General features: G+C 38.5%; 1 protein-coding gene and 1 long non-coding RNA gene across 3 annotated transcripts; one reads left to right on the top strand and one right to left on the bottom strand.

The window, feature by feature from the left end:
* The first annotated feature begins 11 nt into the window (after window positions 1-11).
* LOC148677729 (uncharacterized) lies at window positions 12-5,744 on the top strand. The gene is made up of 2 exons (XR_015935345.1): window positions 12-123; window positions 554-5,744. It is a non-coding gene; the product is annotated as an uncharacterized LOC148677729 (long non-coding RNA).
* Window positions 3,861-13,626, bottom strand: trmt10b (tRNA methyltransferase 10B). Of its 2 annotated transcripts, none has more exons than XM_088624783.1 (9): window positions 13,488-13,626; window positions 12,730-12,950; window positions 11,049-11,157; window positions 10,602-10,735; window positions 8,761-8,913; window positions 7,298-7,376; window positions 6,828-6,895; window positions 6,414-6,537; window positions 3,861-5,195 (listed from the first exon to the last, which is right to left on the bottom strand). In XM_088624783.1, the coding sequence occupies exons 2-9, from the start codon at window positions 12,925-12,927 to the stop codon at window positions 5,047-5,049; spliced, it is 1,014 nt and encodes a 337-aa protein (XP_088480909.1). In that variant the 5' UTR covers window positions 12,928-12,950; window positions 13,488-13,626; the 3' UTR covers window positions 3,861-5,046. The 2 variants fall into 2 exon arrangements, with proteins under 2 accessions (XP_088480909.1, XP_088480918.1); XM_088624792.1 differs by having other exon boundaries at window positions 6,414-6,534.
* Window positions 13,627-16,894: the final 3,268 nt, after the last annotated feature.

Below are 16,894 nucleotides of genomic sequence, written 5' to 3'. Positions count from 1 at the left end.
GGGGAAGGACTTCCCCCTTCATTTGGCATTTAATGAGAGCTGGGATTAGAAGGTATCTGCTCAGATCGGATAGGGCTTGCCCGAACTGTGACAGAAAAAATATTTTGTTCATCTGTGACTGAGGTATGGGATTGTTTTTATATGCGCTCACGATCGTCAAAGCCTAAAACGATTAACATGGTTACACACATTTAAAATAAAATAGTTGTTTTGTTTTATTCGTTATTCGTGTTTTAAACTAAACCAGCCCTTCACAACACATCATTGACCCATCGGCTACAAATATCCGATGGTTTTTCTTAATGAACAGCTTTACTACTAACTGCTGCTGTAAAGAACGTCATGACTGCGATTAAGCACTTCTATAAAATATCCCGCTCCGTTACTTCTACTTATTTTCTCAAGTGCAATCTATAAGAAAGTCAGTAGAAAATTGTTGTAAACCGGTAAAAAAATGAAAAATAGAGAAATATGGTAGTCACAGAGTATCCCGTTATATACCACCAATGTTGTGTTGTAATCAAAAATGCTGTAACCACTTTATCCAATACAGGGTCACGGGGGAGCCGGATCCTATCCAGGCAAGCAACAGGCGCAAGGCGGGATACACCCTAGCTGCGATGGCAGTGCTCCTCGGTGCACACACTCACACCAGGGCCGATTTAGCTTATAGGAATACGCTAATTAACCTACCAGTATGACTCTGGTCTGCAAAAAGAAACCGGAGCATCCATAGAAAAAACCGGATGTGTTGTACATTCTCCCGGAACACAGGGAGAACATGTGAACTCCACACAGACGATGAACCCAGGGTCCCAGTGCTGTAATGCGGTACCATACCAACCCTTGCTCCACCATGCGGCAGACATGCTGCGTAATGTTCTGTTAAATTTCTATGTGATGAAAGAGGATTAAAACATCTACAGTGAAGTAGTTTACCAGCCTCGTCAATGAGATCGAGCACTGTCATCCATTAAAAACGATTCTGGACTAGCAACTGCTGCAAACAGAAACAATTATGAAGTAAAGGCCGACAACACATCGCTTGCATCGATAAGCAGAGGTCCCCTCCTCTTTAAAAATAATTTTTCTGCACTCCAAATCACAGTACACCATAATAGAGGACACACTCCTTTGTCACTACTTTCAGGTGGCTGTGTGGAAAGTGAAAATCTGGAATAACTTTACAGTGCCTTACAAGGCAGTGGAAAAGGATTCATGAATGCAGGATTCATGAGTGCAATCATGAACCAGGTGGTTTGTGCAGTCCTAGAGACAGAATCATAACAGGCTGTGGGCTGAACACTTCTTGGCAATGGGGTGCCTGGAGCACAGGTCAAGAGACATGTTGGCCAAGGAGATTAATGGGGTCACCCCCTCCAGTGTCATCACCTACTGTTCCCCTCTGTGGGATGTGACAAGCAGACGCTGGGTGTCCCCAGGAGTGCTGGACCTTCACAAGGAAGTCTGGGAGGAGGAGAGACCACTGAGAGTACACTCCAGTACACACAGTGTGAATCTAGGTTTTGCACAGGGGCAGTCCTGCATTAGATTCATTATCAATAATTAAAATAATCTCCTTTACCAATTAAAAATATCATTTTAATCTATATATAATTCAATATTCAGTTTTTATAACATTAGAACTATATTCCAGATCATGTAAGTGCTCACAAAAGGGCAGAAGGGAATACACTGATGTTAAATTTAAAATGCACCTTAAATGCACTACAGTTGCAAATTATATTCCAGAATTTGTTGATTTTAGGCATTTTAATAATTATGTGACAAAGGGGAATTTTCCAGTGCTCTATTTTCACCTCAGGAGTATATTGTTTACATTTACTTCTTACATCATCATAACCAGAAACTGACCGACAGTCAGGAAGAAGTAAAAACAATGTCAGTGTTGCCAGTTTTATCTGTTTTTAAAAGTGACCAAAGAGTACAGACAGTGGTATAGATTTAATACCAGCTGGTTTCTTAGTGCTCTAGGATGAAAAACATTAGTCATCTCACTGTCCTTATCTTGAGTTGTCACAGGCTGAACACACAATGTGTTTTATTTTGGGACAGTCTGCGTTAATTTCATTCAGTAACTGGTGGAATCAAAGCCAAATGTTTTGCCATTTTGATCTACACAGTGCACTGTCGGAAATACACGTCCATTGGAAATTTTACTGTAACATATCTTGGTCCAGCTGTTCAGTCAAGTATATGCTGTGCATGCTCTTCCATGCCTCTCTGTGGCCAAATACAATATTTCTGGTTAATATAATTTTCACATTTTCTCCCACAGGTCTTGAAACATTCTCGCATTCTTCTTATACTACAGTATATATTCAATTATTGTCAGTTTTGTGACAGTATTGTCACAGAAGGCTTCTATAAATGTCAGGACTGTCCATGTCATTAGAGAAAAATAATATATTCACTATAAATCTTAACTACAACTTGTACAACTTGTACTCACGAAATACCACTGTGAAATCAGTATAGTTCAACTATTTTAGGACTCTTCTGAGTAAAAATGGCATGTGACATTTTTTAGAAATGAAACGTTAAAGAGTATTTGAATTGTTAAATACATTCTTAGATTATGTGAGGACTTAATGTTTAGTCTTTCCAAACAATGCAGTAGTCAGAAAAACCAGAGCATGGAGTTACTGAATAATGTATTTTACTTGTATAAAATAGCATTGTTTGACAGACGTTTCTAGACATGAATCCAGTCAGCACTGCAATGTTAATTGATTCATCTATTCCTTCAAAACGTTTTAAATGAATAAATCTTGTTAACCCCAGTCAGTCTATTAAGACAGTAAGTGGATTGTATTTGATATATTTACCGCCAAGCAGGTCTCATTCAGAAGTAACCTATGCTTATGTTTCTGTAGTAATGAAGAAGAGCAGTACTAATTTATCCTAATCCCCTGTTCCTGTGAACATCATTATTTTCATCTAAATTTCCAAGCCATAGCATATCACCTTTCTAACGTTGTTTCGGTTGCTTCTGATTAGAGATTATTTTCGTGTGTTTATTTTAGAACATAAGAAAGTATCCAAGCAAGAAGAGGTCAATGAGTGCATTTTGCTTGTTAAGTTGTTTTATAGCCATGCGAAAGTTAAATTTCATCCCCTCATTATTACAAATACCTGCAGTCAGGGCCTCAATCGCCTGACTGAGAAGCCTTTTCCAGATCCCCGCACCTCTGCGTCAAGAACTATTTCCTGTCCTCCATCTTTATTAGTTTCCAATTGTGAATCTGTGTCAGTTCAGCTTTCCTAAATGGTTCATTCCAAAGTTCCCTATTTCTTTCACAGCTGACATTTCTTGTGACATTCTGAGAAAATGTGAGAAAGCACACGTTATCACTGAAAGTAGGAACAAGGCAGGTGGAAAACCCCATTTGTTGGGGAATTTACACAGAAGGGAGATATGATAAAATAGGTTATTTCAATTTCTTTGACTGTCCTTCTCAGTTCCTTCCAATATAAAGATTTATGAGCTTGAACCCATGTGTGGATTTCACTTATTTTGAGGTTACATACCCCTTTTTTCATAATTGTAAATTATTTTCTTGAACACGGTCCGCATCTTCAATAAATCAAAATGAAAACTAATAAAAACATTTCATAATGAGAACTTTAACATGCTGAATTAATATCTTTGACACTAGCCATATCTCTACAAATGGTGTTGTACACAGCACATTTGTGCAGTATATTTAAGGCCATCTCTTCATTTCAGTCCACTTAGGTTTTTACCATCAAAACACAACAAGCAGTTTTTGATCAGAGGTCAGGGTAATTTTAAATAATAACAGTTTGACAAAAAAAAAGGTTAATTCACCATATAATTAAGGAGGGCGTGGCATATTTTTATTGAAAGACTGTTTGAAAACACCTCGGATGTTGGTAGCTGTCAGTTCGTATTTACCATATTTACAGTACATGATTTTTTACAGGATGGGTCCACTAATGTACAAGCACCTTGTTCACAGGGACTCACAAAGACAGGTTACAAAATTACAGAAAAACAACACGTACAGAAAGCTGTTAAAAAATATAGTTAAAAATAAAAGGCAGTCACTGGGCCCATTTAACCCATTTGGTAGACAATGCTGGTTTTGTTTTGGTAGTTTTCATAGTTAGATTAGGTAGTTATGTGCTGTTAAATTGCTTTTAAAATATTAAATTATCATAGATTTTTATTCTTACAAAAGCATCAAGAATTAAAAAAACAAACTACTATTTAACTAAAGCCTGTTTTTATTGCAGGGATGTTGGACTTCAATATGGCTGCGGCACAAAATTTAATAAGTACATGTGGTGTCTTATTCAAGTTGACACTGCGGCAAATACAGTATTTTAGAGGTAGGTGTGTGCAGTTCTCATTACCCCTGGGCTTGTAGAAGGGTGCAGCAGTTGTTGAGTCAGGTCGATTAGCAACTGGTAATGTCAAACTTGAATTAAAACCAAATTCAATTGCCAAATTTTAAATTTTAAACTAGTAAAATAAATACAGCAATTATTTCTCTCCAGTCCATGGGTAAGGCCAAGGGGAGGCCTATTCTGTGTCTTCCTTCATAAGGAGTTTCCGGTGTTTTGTTTTCTCTGCAATGGAACTACCAAGATATTGTAGTAATCAGTGTACCCGGAAAACTTATAACGAGTGATCTCCGGGACATAGTGAAGTACAGCCCTTTGGGTTTCAAGCCAACAAAGCTGAAAATACAAGCTGATATTTCTGTAGTCACACGGTCTTTTGAGAGAAGAATCACGAGTACCTGTAGCATTGCTACCCACTATTAAATTAAAAGCAGAGAGTAACAGTAGCACACTCCCAGGGTAGGCAACCATGGTCCACAAGTGCCAGATTCCTGCTGGTTCCTTTCAATAAGCACATTGACTAAGGTGGAAAACACAACTGATCCGACTTCTTGTCCACTTAATTAAGTTCAATTAAGCCATTAAGATCTGAGGTGGATGAAACCCAGAAACGCACGCAGTACTCCAGGGCCAGAGGTGCCTGTTACCTCTTTTCTATAGTGTTCCCAGGGCAGACTCTGCGCAGAGATGCGCATCCGGGGCAGACTCTCCGTAGAGAACATAGCCTTTGCCGGGAGGCACGCCTGCTTTCAGTGCTTCTGGCCAGCTCTGAGTTTCACAGAACGTCAACAGGATATCAAACACTGCGGAGTAAAACACATATCCAAAGAGTTAATTCCAGTAACAAGTGGAAACAGCACCTGGACCAGGCAGCCAAGTCCCACAACAGGATTGTTTTCAACCCATAATATTGTTGCATTCCACTCAGATACATTCTATCACAGAGGACAGTCACCACTCCGGGCCTCTTCACCCCACTGCCCTCAGGCAAGAGATACAAGAGCATACGGACACTCACCACCAGATTCCTCAATAGCTTCTACCCACAAGCAGTGCGATTGGCGAACACATTTAGCCATGCCCCTCTACCACATCTTTACCATCTACCTCATTATGATTTCTTATTTATTTATTGCACATCTCCAGTCATGTTTACACGTCTGCATTGTTAACATTCAAACTGTTTACTTGTACATTGTCTACTGTTTGTTTGTATATTGTTGTGATGCACTGTCTGCACTTTGTGTTTTTTACACTTGTTTTAACAATCGAGTGACCTTCTGTAAGAATTCCATTGTACCAGTACATGTACCAATTACATATGGCAATAAAGTTCAAGTTCAGACACCGTATCCAGTGATGGATTTTCTTTATCATTTGTCATTTTTTTTGCATTAAATAATCTTTTGTAACCCAAATGGTAATACAGTTAGATGAAGGGCACTGCTGTTTATTCTGAAGAAATCTGCTGGGACGATTCTGTCAATGTTCTCGAAGATACTGAATACTTCTGTCAGGCCCCCTGTAGTCTTCTCTGTTCAAGACTGAAAAGCTTTTGCTCCTTCCTCTCACTGCAGGACTCTTCTCTTAAAACCACGGGTTTTGTATCTGGGGTCTCTTACTCTCTTCACCCCAATAGAACTAATTGTCCCCAAAATAAATAAAAAAATAATTTCACTGTACAGTTTTTTAAAATAAACTTTAGAAAAAAAAAAACAAAGGTCACCTCTGCTTTATTTCACAAAGGAATTCTCAAACCAGCAATGGCTTTTCACCACTCTTGTCTATGGGAAATTGCAATCAGGTTTATAACATGATAACAGTAAGGTAATACGATTACTTTTCTTTAATACTGAAACAACAAATGGTGCAAAAGCCAGTGTCACTCAGCTGCATACTGGATTAAATTTGCCATGCAGTTTTCTGAATGAGAAACAAAAACAATCCTTCCTGTGATTTTCGAGTGCAGTTTAGTCATCACTGTTATTCACAAGAGAAGCACAGCAAACCAATTTGCTCACCTTGATTGATTGCAAGTATCTTTGAGTGGAAGTTCTTTGCATTTGTTTTTTTGACCATGTACTCCTGGATTGGTAGCCTGGCTGTGCACACACAGCTCTCTCTTGCCTTCTGGTATGTTATCTTCTAAAAGAAACACAATGAAGCCGAAATCATTTTAAAAAAACAAAGAAAAAAAATCTTAAAAGGATACAATGGGGTAATCAAAATTAAAACCAAAAGTAAATAGGTTACAGTAAATGTATAATAGTTGTACATTTAAACACTTTTATCTATTCATTTTTTGGCAGGTGTGGGGATGGCGATGCAAATTATTCCAGAATATGATGTTGTTCCACTATATCATTAGAAATCGTTTTAGAAAGCCACTTGTTCCTAGTACGTGTTGCAGGAATCTGTTGTCAAAAACAACTTACCTTCTGAATACTTTCATCCACCAAACCCCCCAGGATGTACACCTTGTCAGGATCTACATGTTCCAGAGCTAAAAATCCAACAGCACCGCAATGAATGTACTAGCATTATGAGACAAAAATGCAATAACACATGCCTTCTGGCTTGGCTGGCTAGCCTGCCACAGTATGGTGGTATTGAAATAAGAAAAAGGACAATTGTTACAAAACTTTCTAATCTTTTTAAAATGAGCATTTGTAGGAACATGGACAATGGACATAACTGTATTTAAAAAAGAGATCACATTAAAGAGAAGGAAAACTAGGAATTTGTCACTAAACTTTGCAGGACCACTGACTTTAATATCTTCTGTCACCTTTGTCCCTAACATGAAAGCACCACCATTTTTGTTTCTTAATCACATGAGCAGGTTACCTAGAGCACACCACCATGGTTAGTCTCCAAACGTCTCTAGTCCAAACTATGGTCTTACCATGTTCTGAGTCAGGAGTCAGGTATATTACACTATCCAAAGGGAACAAATCCAGCCAGCTGTCTTCTGTTACATCCATCTAAATACAGATTAGTAAATCATTAAAGATTACCTCCTTACTACTAATAAAATACAGTGCCAGCCTTTGTGATTAATGGCCATATTCTAAAGCAGCTTCATCTTTATCTGTGCGATTATATGCTATATTTATAACCGTCAAAGAACTTAAACCTCTAAACTACTGACAGAATAAAGTTGCATGGGAATTAAGCATGATATTGACAGAAAAAGAGACATGATGTACTTTTACATTCATGTATTCCAATACAGAGAGTGTCCCTTTCCGAACTCAAATAGCACAAGGATAGTTAAATACAAAGAAGCATTAAGAGACACATAATTAACAAGGTTGTCTATTACTGGACAAAATATTAAGTTTGTGCTTATACATTCAAAATGCAATTCATTCTACAGAAGCAGTATGCTGTAGACGATATCATTTTGGAAATATAGACTTAAATATTACAATGTGTAATGACAGTTTGAGATGTGGACTTACTATATATACTATAACGATCATCAAAAGAAATCACACACTTCACAACATTATCAGGAATAAACCCTGATAATATTCCAGGAACAATAACATTAAAATTAATTATGTGGATTTGTCAAACAAGTAGCACATGTGACCCCTGTTTGAAATACACACTGTTCATCTGCCACACACACTTTGCACCAAGATGAAGGTGTCTTAGAGAACTCTCTCCAGTTCTTCTCGTAGGGACTGGACAAACACGCCCACTGTTTTCCAAGCTCTAGCAGGTCTCCCCACAAATACTCAATGGAGCTCAAGTCTGGCGAGTAGGATAGCTATTGCAACACAGCTGTCACATTCTCATCTCAGAAGAAAGCCAGACCGCATGAAGAGGTTTGTTGTTCTGCTGGGATGTTGTCATTTCAAGGTGAGCCTGCAGTAAGGGCAGCGAATGAGGTCCCAGAACTTGAGCAATGTAATCTTATGCAGTCAGATTGCAATAAATCACTAAAATATTGAGTTCTATAGTGAGTGGAACTCCTCCCAAGACCTTCACACTGGGATTTCCTCACATTATCATTCTAAATATATATAGAGAGAGGGTGATAAGTGTCTTGTGATGCCCATTGTAATAGTACCTGGAGGTCCAATATCAGTACTGGAGGTACCAGTATGTCTGCAGGACTTCATTCCACCTCAACTTTTAATAGCCTGAATCGGCTCATTACTGGCGTAAATGCCTCTCAGCTCTTCAGGTGCTATGGCTTTAAAGAGAGCTAGAGACCAGAAGACACACTGGCCCACAAGGCCCCGAGCTGGAGCACACAGCAGTAATCAATGAAGAATGTCCCAGCCACAGACATTTGTGACATATTTGCTTTGCACAGAACGCATGCTCCAGGGGTCTTGCTGCAGAGGCACCTACCACATAGTTCAAAAACCCATCATTCTTTCGCAGGCACTCCTTGTACAGCAGGCTGTCTTCTCGGAGGCCTGTCAAGTATAAGTGGAAGGGATTGGCAGCTTTTCTGTTGGAGCCATACAGCCTCCTTATTTGGCCAGCTAGACGACTTATTTCCTGAAAAGAAAACAGAAAAACCTTCTTTATTCATGTATCATATTTGTAATAGCAACCGAGCAAAAGCTACTTTTGCCAGCAACATTGTATATGTGCAAATGTTTTGAAAACTGTACTTTTACTGAACCAAACCAAGCCATGTTAGAGTACAAATTTTCTGAAGATCCTGCATGATGCAGAAGCAGTAAGGATAATATGGAGTTTAAAAGGGAAATCCTCAAGGACAAAAAATAACAATAGTCCAAAAAATAACTTAATGTAATAATTTTCATGAATCAGACAGATATGAGCTGCCATCGGGGACAATCAAACACATAACATACAGATTTGTTTAAAAACGTGTATAGATAACAGATTAAAGGCTTTTGTACCCTTAGTAAAAAACTGAATTAAGACGAAATACAGGGAACTGCCAAAATAAAGTGTTTTGTTGATAGTGGTGAAAGACGCTGTCTCGGGCACCGTTCCAGAATTGCCGATAAGTGTTCAACTGGGTTGAGATCTGGGGACTGGAAGGGCCTTGGCTTATTCTTTACATAGTTTTCACGCTTACTGAACCATTCAGTGATCACTCGTGCTCTACAGATGGGAACATCGTCGTCCTGGAGTATTCCACTATCTTCTATCAGGATAGAAATGCTTCACCATAGGATGAATGTGATCACTCAGAATGGCTTTGTATTTATTGGTATTTGTTTTGCCCTCTAAGGGGTTGGGTGGGCCTAATCCATATGAAGAAAATGCATCCCACACAGCTGTCAGAACCCTTCACCGTGGAAAACAAGCACTTGAACCTGTAGGCTTCTTTTGCCATGCACCACATGTGGACTCATCTGCTTGGTGAGAACAGGGTGAAGGATGACTCATGATCATGTGACTTCTTTCCACTGCTCAGTAGACCACCGCCCGTGTTCTTTGCACCACTTTTACTTGCAAAAGTGCTGTTTTAGGTGTAAATTGGGGTAAAGGCACTGCAACCCAACCACAGTATCCCTCTCTGTGAAGACCTTGATGTACTGTACTTGATGAAACTCCCTGCTCAACTGATTCAGAGCTGCACATCTGCTTTGACCTGCATCTAAAACCAATGCACTGGCATTAGGGTCAAGGAGTATGTGCTTTCGTCCACAGTTGCCCCTAGCTGATGACGTTGTTCCCTCAAGACTTCCATGCCATCACCTAAGTTCCACTGTTCCTCGTGAAACATCAGCAAGTTGAGTAGTCTTCACCACTGAAGCTCCTGCCAAACCTCTCTCAAAGTCACTGAGGTCTTTTCTTCTGGCCATGGTAGTCAAAATAATGGGCAACTGAGCCTGCCCAGCATTTCCATACATGATCCTGAGCATTATGAAATGTAAACTTCTTTATTAACTCAGGAACCACACTTGTATGGAATCACCTGCTTTCAATACAAGTTGTATCCCTTTATTTATTCAAGTGTTTCCTTTATTTTGGCAATCATCCTGTATTTGTGTGGCTTATCTGCTAATTCAGCATAGTGGCTTAATTAGAAATTGTACACATTTTGTATACATTAAAAATAAGATGCCTTTCTTGAAGCCACACCAGACAGTTTCTAACTGGTCTTTCCAGTCTATACTGGATATCTACATGGACTTTGAGTAGTTAGATGTGTATTTTAATCCTGCAATTTATTAACTTGTAAATGACCGCATGTCAAAACCCACCTTGTGAGACATGAGGTCTGTCATGCTCAAATCAATGCAGAGTCTGGGGCCAACAGTTTTGGCCTCAATCAGGCGTTCTTTGGTGATCGCTTTTACAACACGCTTGCTGTGCTGAGAGCTCTGCAGCATATTGCCTGCAATACAAATGCAAGCCACATGTGACAACTAAACCACACATTACTTCAAATTCCCATTGGGCTTTGTGATTTTATTTAGAAAAGTTTCATTTAAATAAACAAAAATATTTTCATGGCTTTGTAAAGCGTAAAAATAGATATATTTTTAACTGTTTGCGGAACATTCTCATAACATTACATGGAGAACTTAGGTTAAGTTAAACAAATGGAATGTGTTGCCAGGCACCCATCAAAGGAATATGTGCGATTTCAGCATTACCTCTCGAATCCATCCTATCACATCTTTCTGCCATTAAGTGACACTATGTACCTGACTCCTCAATGCGTTTCAGCTTCCTTCTCTGTTTCTCTTCTCTCCTCTTGCCTTTCTTTGCAGCCAGTGTCTTCTCCCAGTTCTTCTGCTTCCTCAAAACATTTCTCTGTGAAAAGTAACAAACAAACCTACAATACATGCATGTACATAGGGGATCATCTTCCAGAATGCAACACGACCTCAAAATACATAGGAGTGAAAACCTCATGATTTTGTGTTCATCTAATATACTCCTATTAGGGATGAGCACTGGTGTGTTAAATATAGAGCTTTGCAGCACTATAATTCACACATCAGTAAAGATTTTACATAAAAAGACAGTAGTATATGGTGCTTTTACAATTTGCCATTTCCTTTTAACTGGATTTGCCCGTGGATACAAGGATAGCATCACTGCATTTGAAGAAAGACTATATAATCTTTAATGGCTCACTTAAAGACAGTACCACCCACCATGGGTCTGTATGTTTAAACTAGAGGGAAGAGAGACATCTAATGGATAAGAAGTGTTCCTGCAGTATATAGCTTTTCCCAGGTGCCAACTTGAGCTGTTACCTGGAAAGAGCAGACCCAGGGCTTGGCACAGATGCTTCTGTATAGCACATTCCCGATGACCAGATCCTCTTCTTATGAAATATAACTTATAACTGAGGGCAGTTCAACAGGGGGGTATAAAAGGAAAATAAAATGTATGTCCCCTAGCATCTGCCAATTACAAACATAAATGTCCCATGTGAAAATGGATTTGTTTAACTAGCTTTTATTTAGAAAATATGTCAATACAGTTAAATTTCTATTTATGTCAGAGAACAGGACTGATTTATGGTCTTACGGTTTTGTTGTGTTAGGACAGGTCAAGCGAGCTTAACCTCAACAGTTACAACAGAGGAGACTGAGAGAAGATTTGATTCAAGTATATAAGATCCTGAGTACAGCTAGTGCTTACCCAGGAATCTATTTTATGTGCCCGATGAAGGTCAATTACAGTCAACTGCAATCCAAAAGAACTGGCTTCACCTACAATTATCTAAAGATATGCTGACTTTATTGGCCCTGTGGTCAGATATTGAAGGCACTGTGGCTAAGGATCTGCGCCTGTGGCTGGAAGGTTGCCGGTTCAAATACCGCAGCCGGCAGAGGAATCCTACTCCATTGGGCCCCTGAGCAAGGCCCTTAACCCCAACTGCTCCAGGGGTGCTGTATAAATGGCTGACCTCACGCTCTGACCCCAAGCTTCTCTCTCCCCATCTGTGTGCCTGTGTGTCTCATGGAGAGCAAGCTGGGGTATGGGAAAAGAAAAATTCCTAATGCAAAAAATTGTATATGGCCAATAAAGTGATCTCTTAACTTTCTTTTTTTTTAAATAAGAAGAAACTAGATTAAAGACCTGCAATGGAATGGGATAGGTGTGCAAGGCCAAAGGTTGCCTTCCCCTGCTTTTCGCACCTCAAAATTAAAATCTGTGCATCCACCCAAGTTTAGGAGTTTTGGGAAGGACCATCACCATGCAAATGAAAGCGTTCAGTCGCACCACAAAATGAAAATGCAAGATACATTACTTACCCTCACCTCTGCACCCTTTTTAAAAGTGTTTCAGAATCATGTTTCTTTGATCCCAGAGCATTAAAGTTAACGTACAGCAGCTGTGAGCTCTTAGAAATCTAATCATGGTACTCACAGAGCACGAGCTGTCTTGGCTATCAGTCCTGGGAATCTTCAGCGTCTCGCTGTCGACGTCAATACGCAGCAGCTCAAACATTTCCTGGGTTGACGAAGACTCTTCGCCGCAAATGTGGGGGTCCTCGCTCTTGTGTTGGCCTTTCGACATTCCGCAGCTCAAGGAGTGCTCGGATTTCTCAGTTTCACGTTCAACCATGGTTCCTTTCTTTAAAATGCGCCCTGTGGATAACATATAGTTAGGTTACGTGTTAAACGTAAAAATAGTACAACTACACTAAGTATCCGCGTTAATGATGAACGTCAAAACTGCTGACGAAAAAGGCACATTTAATGACATCTACAAAATAAAGTCACGCGTTACACAGTGACACAAAATGATCTGTTTTATACATGTCTTATTCAGTTTTTAAATATTATGATGTGCCTACTTACGATGATCTACACCTACTCATCAGACAAAACTAAATCAAAATTCATAACCAATTGGAACTGTGACATTATGACATGGGTCAGCCCTATCCAACTATGGTTTGAACATATCAAAGATATATCTAATAGGACATCGCCCAGGAAAAACAAGAAAGTTTGAAATGAAACTGAGCGTCTTCTTGTGTCGAGTCTGGGTGTCTCCAGTTTTTTACCAGTGTTCTTAATGTTGTATTTGTTCAAACTACTGAAAAAAGATAAATTAACCATGGTACTGGTACATGCATTAAGTTCGTAAAACAAGATATTTCATTATTAAACTATACGTACCTCTTTACTAAATCACACTTCTCCGTCCGACTAAACTGACAGTTCTATTCAAATCTAAACTCTAAAACCTCGTGTCCGCCCATAGGAGTTGTTGTTGTGGCGCTTGTAATAGACGTCACCGTATTTCAAGTTGTCGATTGGTCGAACTCTGGTGACGCAGAATTCCGCAGTTTTCAGAATCTGTGCATAACGTCGTTTTTGTGGCGTCGCATTTCCAGACTTCTGTGCAGAATCTGCAGACCCGAAGCGACGTAAGAGTTATTGTGGGGTGGCTTGATTTCAAATAAATATATAATACATACCCAAAAAAACAGTGTGAAGAAATTCAACATTATATCACAAAAAGCTAATATTGTGAGCGTCATCAACACTGTCAGTTATCAACTGTGTTCTAAACAAAATGTGAAATAAATGTATTTGTATGGGGATGTCAGATTTCAGACTCCAAATTAAGATTTTGTCTCTCAGATCAGTTTTAGATTAAGAAAAAATAGTAAATACCTAAGTGGAATAGTTAAAATAGTAAATACCACGACTTCGTAATTATTTCATAATCTAAATGTGCACGGATAAACTTAATGAAGCTTAATGTAATGTAAAACTGGGCCTTAATTAGGGACCCCCTGAGTGTAATCTACGCATTTTTTAACAAAATAATTGAATGATTGCCTGAGGTTAGTACAAAGTTACTATGTATGTTGCCAGATGCTCCAAAAGATGGCGCTCTTCAGTTACTACAGGACAGTTTAAAAACGGAGATAGCTTTTTCTGTTTTGTTTCGACTTTTGTTTCGAGTTGTTGCATTTTTCCGGCAAAATATTGATAAAACATTATTTATTATTTAAATGCAAGCATCACTATCAGTATGACCAAAGAAAATGAAACAAAAAACAGATTAAAAACGTTTAATTACTTCTACTGCAATTTCCATTATAAATCAAATCAGTAATCATTACAGATTTGGTATTGCATCAAAATAAAGCCTGTCCAAAAGCTCACAAGAATAACATGCATGTAAAACAAAAAATCCAAAGTCTAAAACAAAACAAATCTCACATTTAACTAGAACTAAAATAACTAATCCTGTAATTTATGAACGGTTACTTGTCTTAGAAATATAGGCATTTTTATGTTAAGGTCTTAATATATTATCAGTGCAAAAGCAAGGCTTTCCTGTTCATGCTGTGTGTGTTGTGGTTATATGTGTTTCTCCACTGTTCTCAGTTTATCTAGCATACCCATTTATTCAAGGCAACTTAAATAAAAGAATCACAGCTTTACAATGACATATCACAGTTTCAGGCATTTGTCATGTAAATAAAGATAATGTGGTGATCTGCCTCAGCAGATGAACTGCAAAGGTTAATTCCATGTAGAACAGAGATGAAATCTTTGTAGAACACAGTTAATTCCATGCTAAAAAGTCCGAAAGAAAGAAGATAGGAGCCTTCTTTGGGTGTACTGTATGTGGGGATGAGGGATAGAATATGGGGAACTGAATATAAGGTTTAGGAAAGAAAAAGAAACAAAATGTGAAAATGGGTAGAAGGAAGTGAGAGAGGAGGTCCCAAGAGAGAATCTGGGAGACTCTGGAAGCTTTTTTCCAGTCAAACAATAATCTCACATGCGCAGATTTCTTCTCCACAGTAAGCATAACGTCTTTATCACCTGCAAATAAATATTCAGAAGAATTTAGACGCATAACCCGTCGGGCCATTTCATAGCGACTTAGAGGGTATCATGGTTGACCAGCAATTGGATTTCTAACATTGGGGAAAACACGAAGAAGATTGGCTGACTGTTTCAGGGAACGTATCAGAGCACTGAGGATCAAAGATTGTTATAATATTGTTATATTAGGTTCACGCTTTCCCCAAGATATCCTTGATAAAATACATTCTTTCTAAATCTCTTCAATAATGTGCAGATTTCTGCCTTCAACACCTCTATTTGAATTTGTCTCCTCGTTGGACCTATTTTCTGACCCCCAAACCTCATTTCACTCTTTCTTTTGCTCACCTGATATATCCGTGCTCTCTCCCACATTCCTCCACACGGCCGAGGAAGGCCCCACAGCTGAAATGTGTTATTTTCGGTTCTATTACATTTCTGTATTAACACCTGCTTGTTCCTTACAGGATTTTTACAACACCATCAGTTTTTAATGGAATATATAACAGGTTATTCCAATGATATAAACAATATAAGGTAAAACAACAAGTTATACTGTTGAAGAAGAACAATATAATTAGGCAAAGAGTAAAACAATACAATTGTGGCTTAAGAACAGTTTTGAATTACAGTAGCTATGAAGTGGTTCAGTGCTCATGACTAATGATAGTTTAACAGGATCGGGTGGGAGAGAAGGGACCGATGTTGGCAGGAGTTTCAGTCATGGAAGGATCTAGAATCTTTTCAAGAAAAAGCTTGAACAGTGTCCTGCTTGTTTAGGCTATCACAGTGTTGTTCATCTGAACTGAATTCGGGTACAATACATGACATTAATATGGAATATATTAGCAGCAGTATACATGAGAAGGGTAACAACTGTAATGTTTTGTTTTGCTTCTTAAAAATAATAATCTAGAACTATGTTCTAGAAACACACAACATTGCTGTCTTCATTGTGGGGCTATACAAAATAATAACACTTAATAATAACTTCCCCATTGTGTAAAAAAATAACTTGTTTAGAGTAGGAAATGTTTCCCAGCTGGAAATATGTTCTACATAACAGTTAAAGAGGTTTTATAGATCACATTGAGATGTCTGAAACCCTTGTTTAAAGATGTACAGTAATTGGAAAGTTTTCCTCTTGTATGATAACGTTCAGTTCAAATACAGTATAATACGATATTAACTTATTAAATAAACCTTATTTTATATCGATGAAATCACATTTTTATTGCAAAATTATTATTTCAGTACAACGTTGTTGTGTCCTTGATCTTTGTTGCCTACCCTGACTGTAAACATAAAGAAACGATTTTTTGTCTGTGGATGCACTTTCTGATTTGTTCTCTACAAAGCCATCGGATTACTCATCGCATTGAGTAAGAAAGTAAAAACTGAGATCTATTGACCACCTGTTTCAGACTGATAACGATTCCCTGAACTGAACTTTATGTAGAACATAAAATAAAATACAGGGCGCTCATGAAATATCATGTTTTTTTCTTACAATATAAGAAAATGCACATAGTTATTCCTCGCTGGCGTATTTGTACACTGAGCAATTCAACTGTTACGACTAATCAGAAGTATATTCTATATTTTTCTGTGGCGTTATTATTTCACAAACGCACAGAGACTGCAACAGCCCTTATCGCTTGTGTAGATTTCCCAGACGTGCTTATTAAGCCAAGGTTCCCTATGACGCTGTTCGCTGTGTAACTTCTGAAACACGG

This window comes from Lepisosteus platostomus, chromosome 1 (genome assembly GCF_059453375.1).
Source record: "Lepisosteus platostomus isolate fLepPlt1 chromosome 1, fLepPlt1.hap1, whole genome shotgun sequence".
Lineage (NCBI taxonomy): Eukaryota > Metazoa > Chordata > Actinopteri > Semionotiformes > Lepisosteidae > Lepisosteus > Lepisosteus platostomus.
This window is presented reverse-complemented; position numbering and strand designations above follow the sequence as displayed.